Source organism: Leucopleurus acutus (assembly GCF_964270905.1).
Source record: "Leucopleurus acutus genome assembly, chromosome: 11".
NCBI lineage: Eukaryota > Metazoa > Chordata > Mammalia > Artiodactyla > Delphinidae > Leucopleurus > Leucopleurus acutus.
In genome coordinates, this window is record NC_139152.1 from 44,335,596 (window position 1) to 44,349,438 (window position 13,843).

Consider the following 13,843-nt stretch of genomic DNA (forward strand, 5'->3'; position numbering starts at 1 on the left):
GGCGTGAAGGCTGGTGTGATGAGGCCAGAACAGCCTGGCCACGGGCCTCCAAGTCGTGGGGGAAGGCAAGTAGACTTGAGGGGAAGGCTTTGGGGGTGGGAGGCTGCAGAGGCCAGAGAGACAAGGAAACAAGCAAAGAGAATCAGAAGTTGTGATGAGATGGTGATCCAGAAGGATGCCGAGAGGGCATCGGCCAGAAAATGGGGGTCACACTCAGAAGCAGAAATGGGGAGAGAAGCAAGAGCTGACAGACGTCAGGAGCTGGAGACAGGGGGTGCGACAGAGAGTCCGACCCCCAGAGACAGACAGACGGACAGAGACAGACCAGAAGAAAGAGACAGAGAGACGCAGGAGCAAGACCGCTATAGGCGGGGAGGGACGGCGGCAGAGGCTACCCAAAGAGATGGAGAGATGCACGGACAGACCAGAAGGCTGCAAAGAAGGCGAGAGAGAAGAAAGAGCGGAGGCGGCAGTGGCGGGAAGCGGCGGGCGCGGGGCGGGCGCAGCGGAGCGGGCGCGGGCGCCGGGAGCCGGCTCGTAAAAGCCGCGCCGAGCGGGGAAATTGCCGCCAGAATCGCTGAGCTCCACAAAACGCTGCCCGCGCGGCCCGCCGCCGCACCCGCTCCAATCTCCAGACTCATCGCCGCGCGGGCTGGTTATGCATTTAAATGTTATTTAATTGGATTGCGGAGGAGCTGGGGGCCAGAGCGGCCCCCGCCCCCGCCCCGCACACGCCGCGCGCAGGGGCTGCTGCCTCCACCACAAATCTGTATTCCGAGTCACAGATTGCAGCGCACCCCCTCCCTACCTCCTCCCCCAGCCCGACGGCTCCCCTCTGCGTTTGGGGTCCTTCTTCTGTTCCCCCCTCCCAAACGGAGCCAGAGGACACTCAGAAAGACACAAGTCCCCGGAAGATTCGTGAAAAGGCAGGGGCTACATAAAAAGACTCCAGACGCACAGAGACCCAACGGCAGCAAAAATGGGTCACACTGAATTACACGAGTGTCCATCTGGGAGATTTTTCAAAATGCAGAGACAAGGAAGGTCCCCAGGGATCACAAAAGTACACAAATGCATGTAATACACTGGAGACCCACGCTCTGTAGGGAACACATCACCGTACCCCTTGGAATGGTTCTTACGAAGTGACACGACCACACAGGGGGGCAAGATCTTGCTAACTCAGTGACTTTCATAGCCCTTCCTAAAGCTAGGTAAGGAGTAAAACACACATTCACTCTCACACTCAGAGCCATCATCACACCCCAATCGCTCCACTGCGGTGCCTTTCCACGGCTGGAAGGCAAACCCTTTCTTCAAAGACTTGTTCCTCTCCCAGTGCACAGCAGAAGGCATCATCGGATGAGGTTCTGAGAGGCCACTGCATCAGTCATCAAGTTTCCTAAAACCGAACAAAGAAACAAAACTGAGCCAACATCACAACAGGTAGGCTTGAGGACAGACACGGGGAAGGCCTTCCTCAGAAGACAAAGTTTGAGATCCCAAGGGGTGAGACTGGGCTTCTCCCCTATCAACTGCAATAAGAGACCCATTTCTTCAGCCTGGACCAGGAGTCAGCACCATCAAGGTAGATGGAAGGACAAAATGACCTGCTGAGGCATGTCCTCCACACACTCCCAACCAGCCGACAGCGAATTGCTGGCCTGAAATGATCAGGGTCAAGATGCTTCAATTAATGAAAATGGAAATGGCAACCCGGTTTGGCGCAGGCCACCATGGAGGACTGTTCTGGGCTCTCGGCCACCCCCTCTGCGAGCTGGGCGTACAGACTGACATCAGGCTGAGATCCTTAAGGAGGAGTTAGGGGCAGAAGAACAGGCAAGAAGATGTGCAGGAAAATTCTATTGCAGTTGTTTTGTTTGTTTTGTTTTTGACAGAATGAGGGCCAAAACAAGGAGAGAGAAAAGAAAAAGGGAGAGAAAGTTTCCCCCAATACATAATTCAACCTTGACTGGTAAGCTTGGGCTGTGGCCAGGCTGGCATAAGGACCTCTGAAGAAGAAAGCAATTCAGCCTCCCCCAAAGCAATTTATTTCTGTATCACCTGATGGTCATAGCTGGGACGTTTATCCATGTGTCTAACCTCAACGTCTTATGCTCCAACTGAAATTGTTTCCTTCTTTGGGGCATTAGGAAAAAATAGAAAACAGCTGGCCTACATCCTCCCAAACAGGAATATTTGGAGAATTGAGACCTAGTCTGGGCCGGGCCACAATCTCTATTCCCTCCCTCCATTCCACTCATCTTCTCTGCCCGGCAATGCCCAGGCTGAGTTTCTGGCCTGTTTTGCTTCAGCACCTGGACACCCCCTGACACACCTATTGCTGTTTTCCATCCCAGAGGTTCACAGAACAAGAGATCAAAAAGGAAGCCCCATTTCCCATCTCCCATAGAGCCACGCCCAACACCTGGTTCCGGCCAATCCTGGCCCCTGAGCCCCTCCCCGCAACCTTGCAGTTGGGGCTGAGAAATTCTTGGGGCAATCGGACACCATTGGCTGTTCTCCTTTTCCGAACACCCATGCCATGGAGGTGGCAAGATTGAGCAAGTGATGAGAGAAGAACTTTCCAATCACTGCCCTCTCTCAGTGGCACACAGCCTCCTATCCACACTGAGGGCTAATCCCTTCCTCAGTCAGTGTGCCCAGAGCACTGTGTTTAGAACTTGCTCACAGCGTTTTCTGTTTGATTTATACTATAATTATATGCTTGTATCTCCCAGCACCAGACAGTGAGCAACATGAGGGCAAAGAATCATCTAATTCACCTCTGTCACTCCCTACAGTGTCTAGCGTGGGGAATGGCACATAGCAGACATCAATAAATGTTTGTCAAACTGGGAAAGGAAAGTCAAGGACCACACAGTGGCCAAACTCAAGACTCAATCTTGGGGCTTCCCGGGTGGCTCAGTGGTTGAGAATCCGCCTGCCAGTGCAGGGGACATGGGTTCAATCCCTGGTCTGGGAAGATCCCACATGCCAAGGGATCCTGTGCGCCACAACTACTGAGCCTGCGCTCTAGAGCCCACGAGCCACAACTACTGAAGCCCACACGCCTAGAGCCTAGAGCCTAGAGCGACAAGAGAAGCCACCGCAATGAGAAGCCCGTGCACCACAACGAAGAGTAGCCCCCGCTCGCCGCAACTAGAGAAAGCCCGCGTGCAGCAACGAAGACCCAACACAGCCAAAAATAAATAAATAAATAAATTAATTTTTAAAAAAAGACTCAATCTTGCTTTAGGCCATCCTGTTTCAGTACGAAAAAAAAAAAAAACAGGAAGAGCCCCTTTCCTCCCCAGCACACTCCATCCTGCAGGTCTCAGAAGCACTCCCACCCCAAGCACAGCTTGGTTTCTATCAAGTTGAGTGTGTGTAATTGTGTGCGTGTGTGTGCGCATACATACATGTTGGAGTGGGACCTTGAAGACCCCATCACTTCTCTGAACCGGAATTCGCGTCACCATCACTGGGCAAACACAACAAACTCTGGAGATACTCATGTTACTGGATGGGCACCCTGGGGTAGATCTCCAAACCCAGATGCGAGCACCCAGATGTGCATTTGTCCTGGACACCTACTTTGTGTCAGGTGTGGGGTTACATACGAGGAAAGGAATATGAGGCCCTCTCCTTGCCTTCAGGGCATCCAGGGCAATCCTGTCTTCACCTTGGCTGCATATCCACAGCACAAAGAGAAAAACAGATGCGAGGCTATACTTCAGACCTCCCTAATTAACATCTCTTAAGTGGAGCCGGGATGCTTGCCTTTTTTAAAACCTCTACAGGTGAACTGATTCACAGTTCTATCCAACAGAACCTTCCAAGAGGATGGAATGTTCTGCATCTGCATCGTCCAGTCAGTAGCCACTAGCCACGTGTGGTTACTGAGCACTTGAAATATGGCAAGTGACTAGAGTTGAATTTTTTATTTTGCTTAATTTTAATTAAACAGCCACACATGGCTAGTGGCCAACATATCAGACTGCAAAACTCTTGATGACCCCAAATCACTTCAATTTGGCTTTAAAATACTTTCCACAACATTGTGTGTGTGTGTGGCGGGGGTGGGGGGTGTTGCCACGCCGCGCGGCTTGCAGGATCTTAGTTCCCTGACAAGGGATTGAACCCCGGCCCGGGCAGTGAAAGCACCTGAGTCTTAACCACTGGTCTGCCGGGGAATTCCCTTACAATATTGTTTGGTAGCAGCTGACATCACCATGCCCTCTGGCCCACGAGAAAACAATGAGCTTCCCCTCCCTAAGGACACTCTCACTTGTACTGAAGAAACTGTTCTAAAATGGACTGGGGGGTAGGGGCCAGTCTGGTATTTTAAGGCCTATTAGCCAGCTAAGCCACCACACCAGCCTCCATGCCCAGACTGGAGGAAAGGCATGGAGTACCCATTCGTTAGAGGTTGACATTGGTCAGGGAAGAAAAAGCGGTGACATGATTTTAGGTGCCTGTTATGGACTGAATTGTGACTCCCCCAAACTCCTACTGAAGCCAAGTTAAACGAGGTCATAAGGGTGGGTGGCACCTTAATCCAATACGACTGGTGTCCTTCTAAGAAGAGAGATACCAGGCAGGTGCACACAGAGAAAAGGCCATGAAGGACACAGCGAGAAGGCAGCCACCCGCACACCCAGGATCTCTCCTGGTTGGCCTCAGGGGAAATCAAACCTGCTGACATCTACATCTTGGACTTCTAGCCTCCAGCACTGTGAGAAAATAAATTGTTCAAGCCCCCCAGTCTGTGGCATTTTGTTATGGAAGCCCTAGCAGACTAACATGGTGCCCTTGGGAAAAAGCAGGCCCAGGACCCTATTCAGCCTCTCCCTGAAAAGATGCACCCCAAGAGTTGAGGGCAACAACCCTCTAGAAGCCAGATCCAGCAGTGACTCTGACACACCTAAGCCTTCAAGTCATCATCTTGGTCACTACTATTCAAGAGCCTCTGCGCACTGCCCAACCCTACCTCCACGACCTCGTGATTCTCACCCCAATGCCAGGCTTTCACCCCAACCAACTCTATCCCCGAGACATCTTCCCTACACACTAATCCCCTCCCTTCCCATTCCTGACCCCACTGCACCTACACTGCCTCCTGTATGGCTTGCCCCTCCATCCCCCATCTGTTGGGTGTTTTAAGTGCATGTTCTGTGCATCTCACTTCCTTCACTGGACTGCAAATTCTCAAAGATTAGTCTAGCATTCAAGACCTTTCACAAGCTGGCCCCAACTTAGCTCTCCACCTTGTTCTCCCAACTGGGCCAAGTCAACATTAATCTACTCGCCAGCCCTTGAACAATGCTCTTCACTAAGCTCTCCAAAACTTTCCCAGTCTCTAAAGCCATCTGAAATACCACCTCCTCCAGAAAGCTCTCCCTGACTACCTTGGCTAAATACATAAGAGAACAATGGCTCTTATCTCTGTGCAATTATTCCAGTGCCCAGTTCTAGTGCTCTAACTGGGGCAATAACTACTTAGAAAGAGAGGAAAGGAGTCTAAGGAACATGGGGGTGCAAAACTGTAATGTAATTCTGATGCCAACCACCTGGAGTTAGCACAGACCCCTCAGGTTTAAGGGCAGAGCCCCCAACAAGACTGCCCTCACTGTAGAAGCCAACTTCAAGTTTGGAGGTCCCCAGGCCACCTGCACTGCTGACTAACTGGCTACAAATTCAAGGGTTCCCACACCCTCCTCAGGCTCGATAACTTGCTAGAATGACACAGACCTTAGGAAAGCACTCCACTCACAATTACAGTTTTATTATAAAGGATACAAATCAGGACCAGCCAAATGAAGAGACACATAATGCAAGATCTGGCAGGCTCCCAGTTTCCACGTCCTTTCTCCCAGAGTCAGGACACATCACCCTCCTGACACATCCATGTGTTCACCAACCAGGAAGCTCACCGAAGCTTCCATGTCCAGAGTCTTTATTAGGGTTTCATTATGCAGGCCTAAGTGATTGAAATCACTGACCACGTGGCTGAGCTCAGCCTCCAGCCCTGCCTCCTCTCTCTGGAGGGCAGGCTGATATCACCTGGCTTGAAGCCCCAGCCCTCTAATCACACTGTTCGTCTTTCGGGCATGGTCAGCCCTCCTGAGTCAAATTTCAGCATAACCTCAAGTGTGGTCTGAGGGTCCCACCATGGATGACAAACTCCCAGCACTTGGGAAATTCTGAGGATCTAGAGGCTCCCTCCCAAATACCAAGAATGGAGGCCACTCAAATTATTTATTATACAATGGGGGGGACACATATTAAAAATCTTATTTATTGGGCTTCCCTGGTGGCGCAGTGGTTGAGAGTCCGCCTGCCGATGCAGGGGACACGGGTTCGTGCCCCGGTCCGGGAAGATCCCGCATGCCGCAGAGCGGCTGGGCCCGTGAGCCATGGCCGCTGAGCCCGCGCGTCCGGAGCCTGTGCTCCGCAACGGGAGAGGACACAACAGTGAGAGGCCCACATACCGCAAAAATAAATAAATAAATAATCTTATTTGAGAGCTGGAGATGACCTGTCCTAGGAGCTAGAGTCCAACCATGTGTTCCTTATTAAGCTGGTCTCTGCCCCCAACTGAATTCACTCTCCCAGCCCTTACTAAAGGGGCAGCCATTCAGCAGACGTAAGAAATGAGTCAGCTGGAGATACCAGGCTCCCATCCACCCATCACAGTGCCCCAAGTAGCAGACAAACCACTGGACAGGGCCCTAACAGAGACCCTACAGCTTTGGTAAGGCAATTAGAGACTGTTCATACCACCCCCCGGTACCCAAGAGAACCCTTTGCAAACAGGAAGAGGTAAGAGATGGGAAAACATCAACCACCACCTTCTACACCTGACATGCAGGAGGGAAAAAGAGCCAACACAAAAGGGTTTAGGAGCTTTTAATGCTTAGACAGAAAAATCACAGGCTGGGTTTGTCATAAACTCATTAGTCCATCTCTGGTGGGGCAAGAATCTGCCCGTCACTCAGGCTACAGGTGGAGGCCCAGCCCCTACCCCCACCCGGGTCTTTGGGTCAGAGGGGCTTCCTGTGTAGTGCAGTGCAGTGCCTCCCCAACCTGGGGGCAAGAAAGCTAGAAAAGGTGTAAGGAGCACCCACGTGCCAGGCATTACGCAAGGCACTTTTAAGGGTCATCTCAGTTAATCCCCACACCAGCCCCATGAGGCAGGGACCCCATTTTACAGATGAGGATCCCGAGGCTTGGAGAGGTCAAGCAACTTGTCCAAAGTCATAAAGTTCACAAGTCTCAAAGCTGGGATGGAAATCCAGGTCTTCTGGCCGTTCCCACGCTGCCACACGAACTGTCTCTCTCTGACGCAGCCTCAGTCTCCCATCAGAAGTTCACTCTCAGCAGCCATGACCCACGCTTTGTCCTGGTCCCTGTGAGGCAAGGGGTGAGCTGAAGGAAGCCATTCTAGGACGGGTGGGGATCCTGGCAGAATCTTTTCTCTAAAACGGCAAATATGACCTCGGAAGTCACTGTTCAGGTCACTCTCCGCCGAAGAGAGGCTCCAGGGAAACACTGAGGTGGAGCAGTTTGCAGGTGCTGGCTCTCTGTGGAGCTGGGTACCACAGACCAAAGAAGCAACGCTCAGAGGAAGGTGAGGCGGGCAGGAATCGGGAGGGCAAGCAGGAGTAGTGTCCAAACTGCCGCGGCAGGTCCCAGCAACCAGGGAGCCGAGGGGGACCTCATCGCTCCAGTCCAGGAGGCGCGCGGCCATCTGCTTGCCCCGAAGGACCCAGGGGACCTTGAACACATCCTGTGCAGGCCGCAGGGGCGCTCACTTCGTTAACAGCGGCAGCAGCCCCAGCTCGTTCAGTCTCTCCTTGGCCACCACCTCCCAGCCCTTGTTGGCCTGCGGATTGCGAGGGGACGGGTGCAGGAGGCCCTCCACCTGGACCTCGGGCATCAGGCCGGCCAGAGCTCGCCGCGCCCGCTGCTCGGCCAGGCGGCCCACGCCCACCACCAGCCTCACCCCTAGCAGCTGCACCTGCCGGCACAGGGCCGCATCACAGACCCCAAGGAGCTGTTCTCGCTGCTTGGCCGGCAGCTCGGCGGGGGTGAGGTTGCGGCCGCTGGGAGCCAGGAGGAGCAGAGGACACAGGTTGTGGACGAAACAGTGACGAAAGAAGACCTCGGGCTGTCCACAGAGGTTCCGGAAAAAGCCCCAGAACCGGGCACCACTCACCTCGGACTGAGGGCACTCCAGTCCCAGCACTGGTCGCTTGGGGTGCTCTTGGGGAGGGGTCTGCACAGGCCCCCCAATGCCCAACCAGTCCCGGACTACACTCACTTCCCCAAAGGGCACCTGTGGGGAAGGAGAGACACACCAGGGCTTCAGACTGGAGACCTGACGCCTGGGCTCTGAACCAACCAGCCCCTCTCCACCCTCCAAGAGGATCTAGCTGCACCCCACTCACCCCCGACTCCAACCACCTTCACCCAAGGGCCTGAGACAAGGATTCCTGGCCCTTGGTTTGAGCCTGTCCCTCTTTCTCCAATTGTTCGTGTGGCTTGTGGTCCAGGAGGATCTATTTGTTTGCTTCTACCCCACGAGCCTTTGGGACCAGGTACAGGAAGCATGGGGGATATGTGGTCCCACACAGGGCGTGATGGGTAGCAGGGGGGACAGACAGATGGCCCGGGACAGAAAGGCGGCCAGAGCTAGAGGAGGCACAAGGACAGGGCTGACCACTGCTCTCTGGGTGCCCTCTCAGCCCCAAGCCTCAAGCTGTCGTTTCCATCGATCATCATGGATCACCTTTCAGCCCCCAGTTGGGATCAATAAAAGCAATTGAGCCTCCTGCCCTGAAGCCTCTTCCCCTCCCCCACCTGCCGAGCACCCGCACGGAGGGGCAGTCACTCATCTGGAGGTCTGCAAGGGAAGCACGCAGGCCCTGGAGTCTGCTCTGTTCCAAAGCTCTCCTCAAGCTGAGAAGCAGAACCCGGGTTGCCGGAAAGTCCTGCATCTCTTCCCTACCCACCCCGGTCAACCAGTCTCCCCACGGACCCCATAAGTCCTGGTCCCTCTCCTGAACTCAAGCACGCTCTAGGGAGAGGGGAGATCCGGCAGGGTAAGGAAAGGATGGGGCTGGCGGAAGGAAGGGCTCTCAGAGGCAATTAGTGGACAGCTCACAGGGGAAGCGGAACTACCATTAATGTGCTTGGTTAACTAGGGGCAGCGAGGCCGGGAGAGTGTCTGAGACCACAGGAGCCAGTGTGTGGGGCGGGGGGGCCCACACACGTCCACAGCCGCGCACAGGCTCCCCACAGCCCGCGCAGCCAAGCATCCACCCTGAAGCCTCCCCCTCCACCCAACAGAGGAAGCCGACCTCTTTACCCCAGTCTGGGCCATGCCAAAGGGTCCTGGGTTCATGCCCAAGAAGAGCACTTGCTTGGGCCCCTGGCAGTAGCGGGTCACGTAGCTACGATGCGGCTCCCACGCGTACTCCACAGGATTGTAGATGACGCCCACAGGCTCAGAAAACTGCAGCTGCTTCAGCTCAGCGTTAAGCCGGAGCTCCTCCTCCAAGAAGCCCTCGGCCGAGCTTCGAGGGGAGGGCTGGGGCTCCACCAGAGCACCCCCCTCATGGAGGGGCCCCGGCGGGAAAGCCTGGGGCACAGCCATGACACTGTCACCTGGAAAAGAGATGGACAGAGGCCCCAACAGCCCCAGTCATAGCGTGGGAGGGATCCAGGCTGGCCAGGGCCCCTACTACCACTTCCTGGGCTCAGAAGAGACTGTCGGGCTTCCCTGGTGGCGCAGTGGTTGAGAGTCCGCCTGCCGATGCAGGGGACACGGGTTCGTGCCCCGGTCCGGGAAGATCCCACATGCCGCGGAGCGGCTAGGCCCGTGAGCCATGGCCGCTCAGCCTGCGCGTCCGGAGCCTGTGCTCCACAATGGGAGAGGCCACAGCAGTGAGAGGCCCGCGTACCGCAAAAAAAAAAAAAAAAAAAAGAAGAGACTGTCAGTCACCCCCAACCTCCAGGCAAGCTGTCGCTCATCTCAGCTCCTGGTAATGAAGGGCCCTTCCTCTTCTGGATTCAAGTATCCTCCCTCTTTATATACTACCTGGTGAGCACAACCCATAACCACCAACCATCCCCCACTCCAAACCTCCTTTCCATCAGGCACAGGTTTTGAGTCACTGGTTCCTAGGCCACGCCTAGGTTTTCAATAAATATTTACATGGCAAACTTGCAGCACCTAAAACAAGCCCAGCCAGGAGGGGCTGTGTCCTGGAAACCAATGTGCTACAGGGTGGCATGCAGGTGCACAGCCACAGCCCAGAGACTAATTACAGAGCGGATTACAATAGCTTCCAGGTGGCGAGCAACTGCTCTGTGCCAGGTACCCCTCACTGATGTGCACAACCACCCCACGAGGTGGGTATTACTGTTCCCACGTTACAGGTGAGAGAACTGAGGCTTAGCAAGATCAAGCAACGTGCCCAGGGTCACGCACTTAGCAAATAACGAAGCTGGGATCTGAACCCAAACCATCTGGCTCCAGGCTGTGCGCATCACCATCCGCACCCATCTCGCTTTCGACGGTTCGATCGGCCACCCTGCTAATTCTACAACCCGCAACCCCAGCCCAGCTTCCTGCCCACGTTCAAGAATCCTCAGTGGTGAGTGAGACGATTACCAGACTCACACTAGACTCCTACAAGCTGGGTAACCCTGGCCAGAGCCTCAGGTCTCCTCACCCAAATACTAAGAAAAACAATATCCACTTAACAATATTGATATAAGAAATGGAATGAGATATTGTGTGTAAAGGGTGGCCCGGGGGAGGTAAAGGGGGAAGGGAAGAGGATGAGAAAGAGGGAAGGGGGGATGCAGGAAGAGGGAGCACTCCAGCGAGCTCTGTAACCCACAGAGGCCATTCCTTCCAATCTTCCTTCTAATCACTCCCATGCAAACCCAGTTGTCCAAACTGACCTTTCCATTCACACTTTCAAAACACCCTTCCTACCTCAGCTCCCCAAACCTTGCACATGCTATTTCTACAAACCCAATTTTTCACAGACTCCTTGTGTGAAGCACGACTGTGAGTCCCTTACCCCTCCACACATCCAAATCATACCTCCCCTTCCAGATGCAGCTCGAACTATCCCTTTGGTAAAGCCGTCCCTCTTCAGGATGCTGCACCATTTGCTGTACCTTCCCAGCTTCGCCCAACCCAAGTACGGCTGGCGTGAGGCCTGGGAATCTGTATTTTAAACAGGCTTCTTCAAGTGATGCTGATTGTTGGTGACGGCTGAGAACCACTGCACGTCACCATGGTTAGCTGCTTCTTCATGAATTCACACCTGGCCTCTCAGACTAGACTTGAGGCAGATCAGAGAGGAGACCGTTTAATTTTCCTCCATAGCTCCAAGGTCCTAGCTTTTATTAGGCAGTCAACAAACACCTGCTCAGCTGTATCCATACCATCTTTTTTCAATCCTGTTTAAAACTACCTTCTGGGAGTTCCTGGTGGCCTAGTGGTTAGGATTCCGGGCTTTCATTGCCATGGACCAGGTTCAATCCCTGATTGGGGAACTGAGATCCTGCAAGCTGTGCAACACGGCCAAAATAAATTAAAAAATAAATAAAACTACCTTCTACCCAGGAGCCTTTCCTGATGGACTCCTCTCCACTTCTACATCCTGAGTCCACTCAAGGCTCAGCTGCCTGCTTTGCCCTCTGCTTGCTTCTGAGGGCTTGCCAGGCTCTGGCATGTTTCCATCACATCTGGGCCTCCCACAGGGCAGGGACCATGGTTCTTCTCCCTCTCAACCCCTTGCCCAGGTCAAGAGTAACCTCTTCCCCAAGATGGGACCTCAAGGTTGACACAACAGCTTGATCCATCAACCTGTTCTCTGACCCTAGACTAGAGAAAGTGGGAGAGAGAGAGAAAAAAAATCTTAAATCAACTATACCCCAATATAAAATAAAAATTAAAAAAAAAATCAGGGCCAAACTTAGGAAATCCTTCCCTAGACTGATCTCAGAAGTCTTTAACTGATCTGTCTGGGTGGCTACCCACGGCCAATTGAACTCAAACAAAAGCTGAGAAGGGAGCTGTGGAGAACTCAATTGTCTCAGGGGCCCTTGATTTGCATCTCCCCACACAGTGCCAACATTAGTAGGTGGGCTGCTCCAAGTCTGGAACCTCTCTCAGGCCTTAAGTTGAGCCTAACTTTGATCTTTAGGGACCCATGCTGAAGACAGCAAGGCTGGGGGTACACAAAAGAGTGACAAGGTCTTATTTTCAGTGTTCCAGAATTTCAAAGCCTGACCGGATGGCAAGAGCTGCAGGCTATGTGTCAACTGACTCAAATTCTAGTCCTGGTTTTATCTCTAAGGTTCTCTTAAGTCATTTACCTCTCTCCTCTATGAAATAAAAATCACAAATTCCATCCAACCTACCACCAGCTGTTAACTCATTTATACTTTTCAATATTTATGAGTCTCTTACATGAGAGGCACTGTGGTAGTCTCCTGGTGGGGAAGAAGTCCAAAATGAATAAAATGTAAGCCAGGTTCATAGATGACTGTGACAAGACAGATAAACAATTGTTATACACTGTGATTCCAGCTTTAATGTCCTGAACAAAACACCATGAAAGCCCACCAAAGGAGAAACTTGGATGTCCTATCGAAAGCCACCCAGGGCCACAGACTTAAGAAAGGCAGATACTTTCTAAATGACAGTGCCATATTACATTAAGTGCGAAGGAAATGGAGGGTGACCCACCGATAAGTCTGGCCACCCAGGCTCTCTGACACTAAACCCAGCAAGTGCAGAAGGAATCCAAGACACTATCCACTCCCCTGTCCCTTGGGGGCACTCCAGGAATCCACAGGGACAATCAGCAAATCCTTAAACCAATAATGATAACAATAATAATAATGGAGCATGGACCCCGAAACAACATTTCAGCTCTCCTCCTAGTTCCGAGGGGACTGACGGCTAAGCTCCACAAGAAATCTCGACCTCCGCCCGCGCGCTCCGCCCGACGGGAAAGCCTCGTCTCCGCAGGCCTTCCGGGCGGCTCCATGGGCTCGGCTCTCCCTGCGCCAGGCGAGCCCCTGACGGAGCGAGGGGCCCCGAAACACAGACACCCCGACTCCCCGCCTGCCACCCACGGGGAGCCCGTGGAGCTCCCAGCCCGCCCTCAAAGCCCCAAGTTCCCAGACTCCCACTTCCCTACCTGGTCCAGCGCCCCATCCGGTTTCCGGTTCCTTTCCCCCGCCCCTGGGCGCGGAGGGCTGTGGGAATTGTAGTCTACTTTGTTTAGGGAAGGCGATTGGCGTAGCTGCGGCCACTTCCGCCGGAAATACTAAAATTCCCGGAAGGTGTGCTAAATTAGCCCTAAGTGACGCTGGGGATTGTAGTTTATTCTTTACAGCGGGGCTAAATCCTGCAGACTTGAGAAGTGAGAAGCCGAGCTCTGTAAGGATCTTGGAGATCCTGGATTCTAGCCGTAAAGGGCATCACCTTTCCAAAAGTTCATCCACAACACTTTTCCCAAAGGGATTGTCAATCAAGGAGCTTCAACTATCCGCAGTCTCTCAACTCACCTGAGGGTATTAACAATGGCTGCAGACCATTTCTAGCCCTCCTTCTGCCCCAGGTATAAGAGACCTCTCCTTTGCAGCTCTCCAAGGACTGTATATAGAACATCCACGGAGGCACTTCTGGCATCTCTGACAACTCCTTAGTAATGACTTTGAGACTCTTGCATCCCCCATTACTGTCCAAACCCCTGTCTCCATGGCTTTACCATTTCAGTTCTCTCCCTACTCTGCTCTGCTGTCT

General features: G+C 53.3%; 1 protein-coding gene across 4 annotated transcripts; it reads right to left on the bottom strand.

The window, feature by feature from the left end:
- Positions 1-6,903: 6,903 nt before the first annotated feature.
- On the bottom strand, positions 6,904-13,264 carry SMUG1 (single-strand-selective monofunctional uracil-DNA glycosylase 1). 4 transcript variants are annotated; one of them, XM_082850254.1, is made up of 3 exons: positions 13,236-13,264; positions 9,374-9,672; positions 6,904-8,341 (listed from the first exon to the last, which is right to left on the bottom strand). In XM_082850254.1, the coding sequence occupies exons 2-3, from the start codon at positions 9,659-9,661 to the stop codon at positions 7,814-7,816; spliced, it is 816 nt and encodes a 271-aa protein (XP_082706380.1). In that variant the 5' UTR covers positions 9,662-9,672; positions 13,236-13,264; the 3' UTR covers positions 6,904-7,813. The 4 variants fall into 4 exon arrangements, with proteins under 4 accessions (XP_082706380.1, XP_082706381.1, XP_082706379.1 ...); XM_082850255.1 differs by lacking the exon at positions 13,236-13,264 and adding an exon at positions 12,500-12,691; XM_082850253.1 differs by lacking the exon at positions 13,236-13,264 and adding an exon at positions 11,640-12,463.
- Positions 13,265-13,843: the final 579 nt, after the last annotated feature.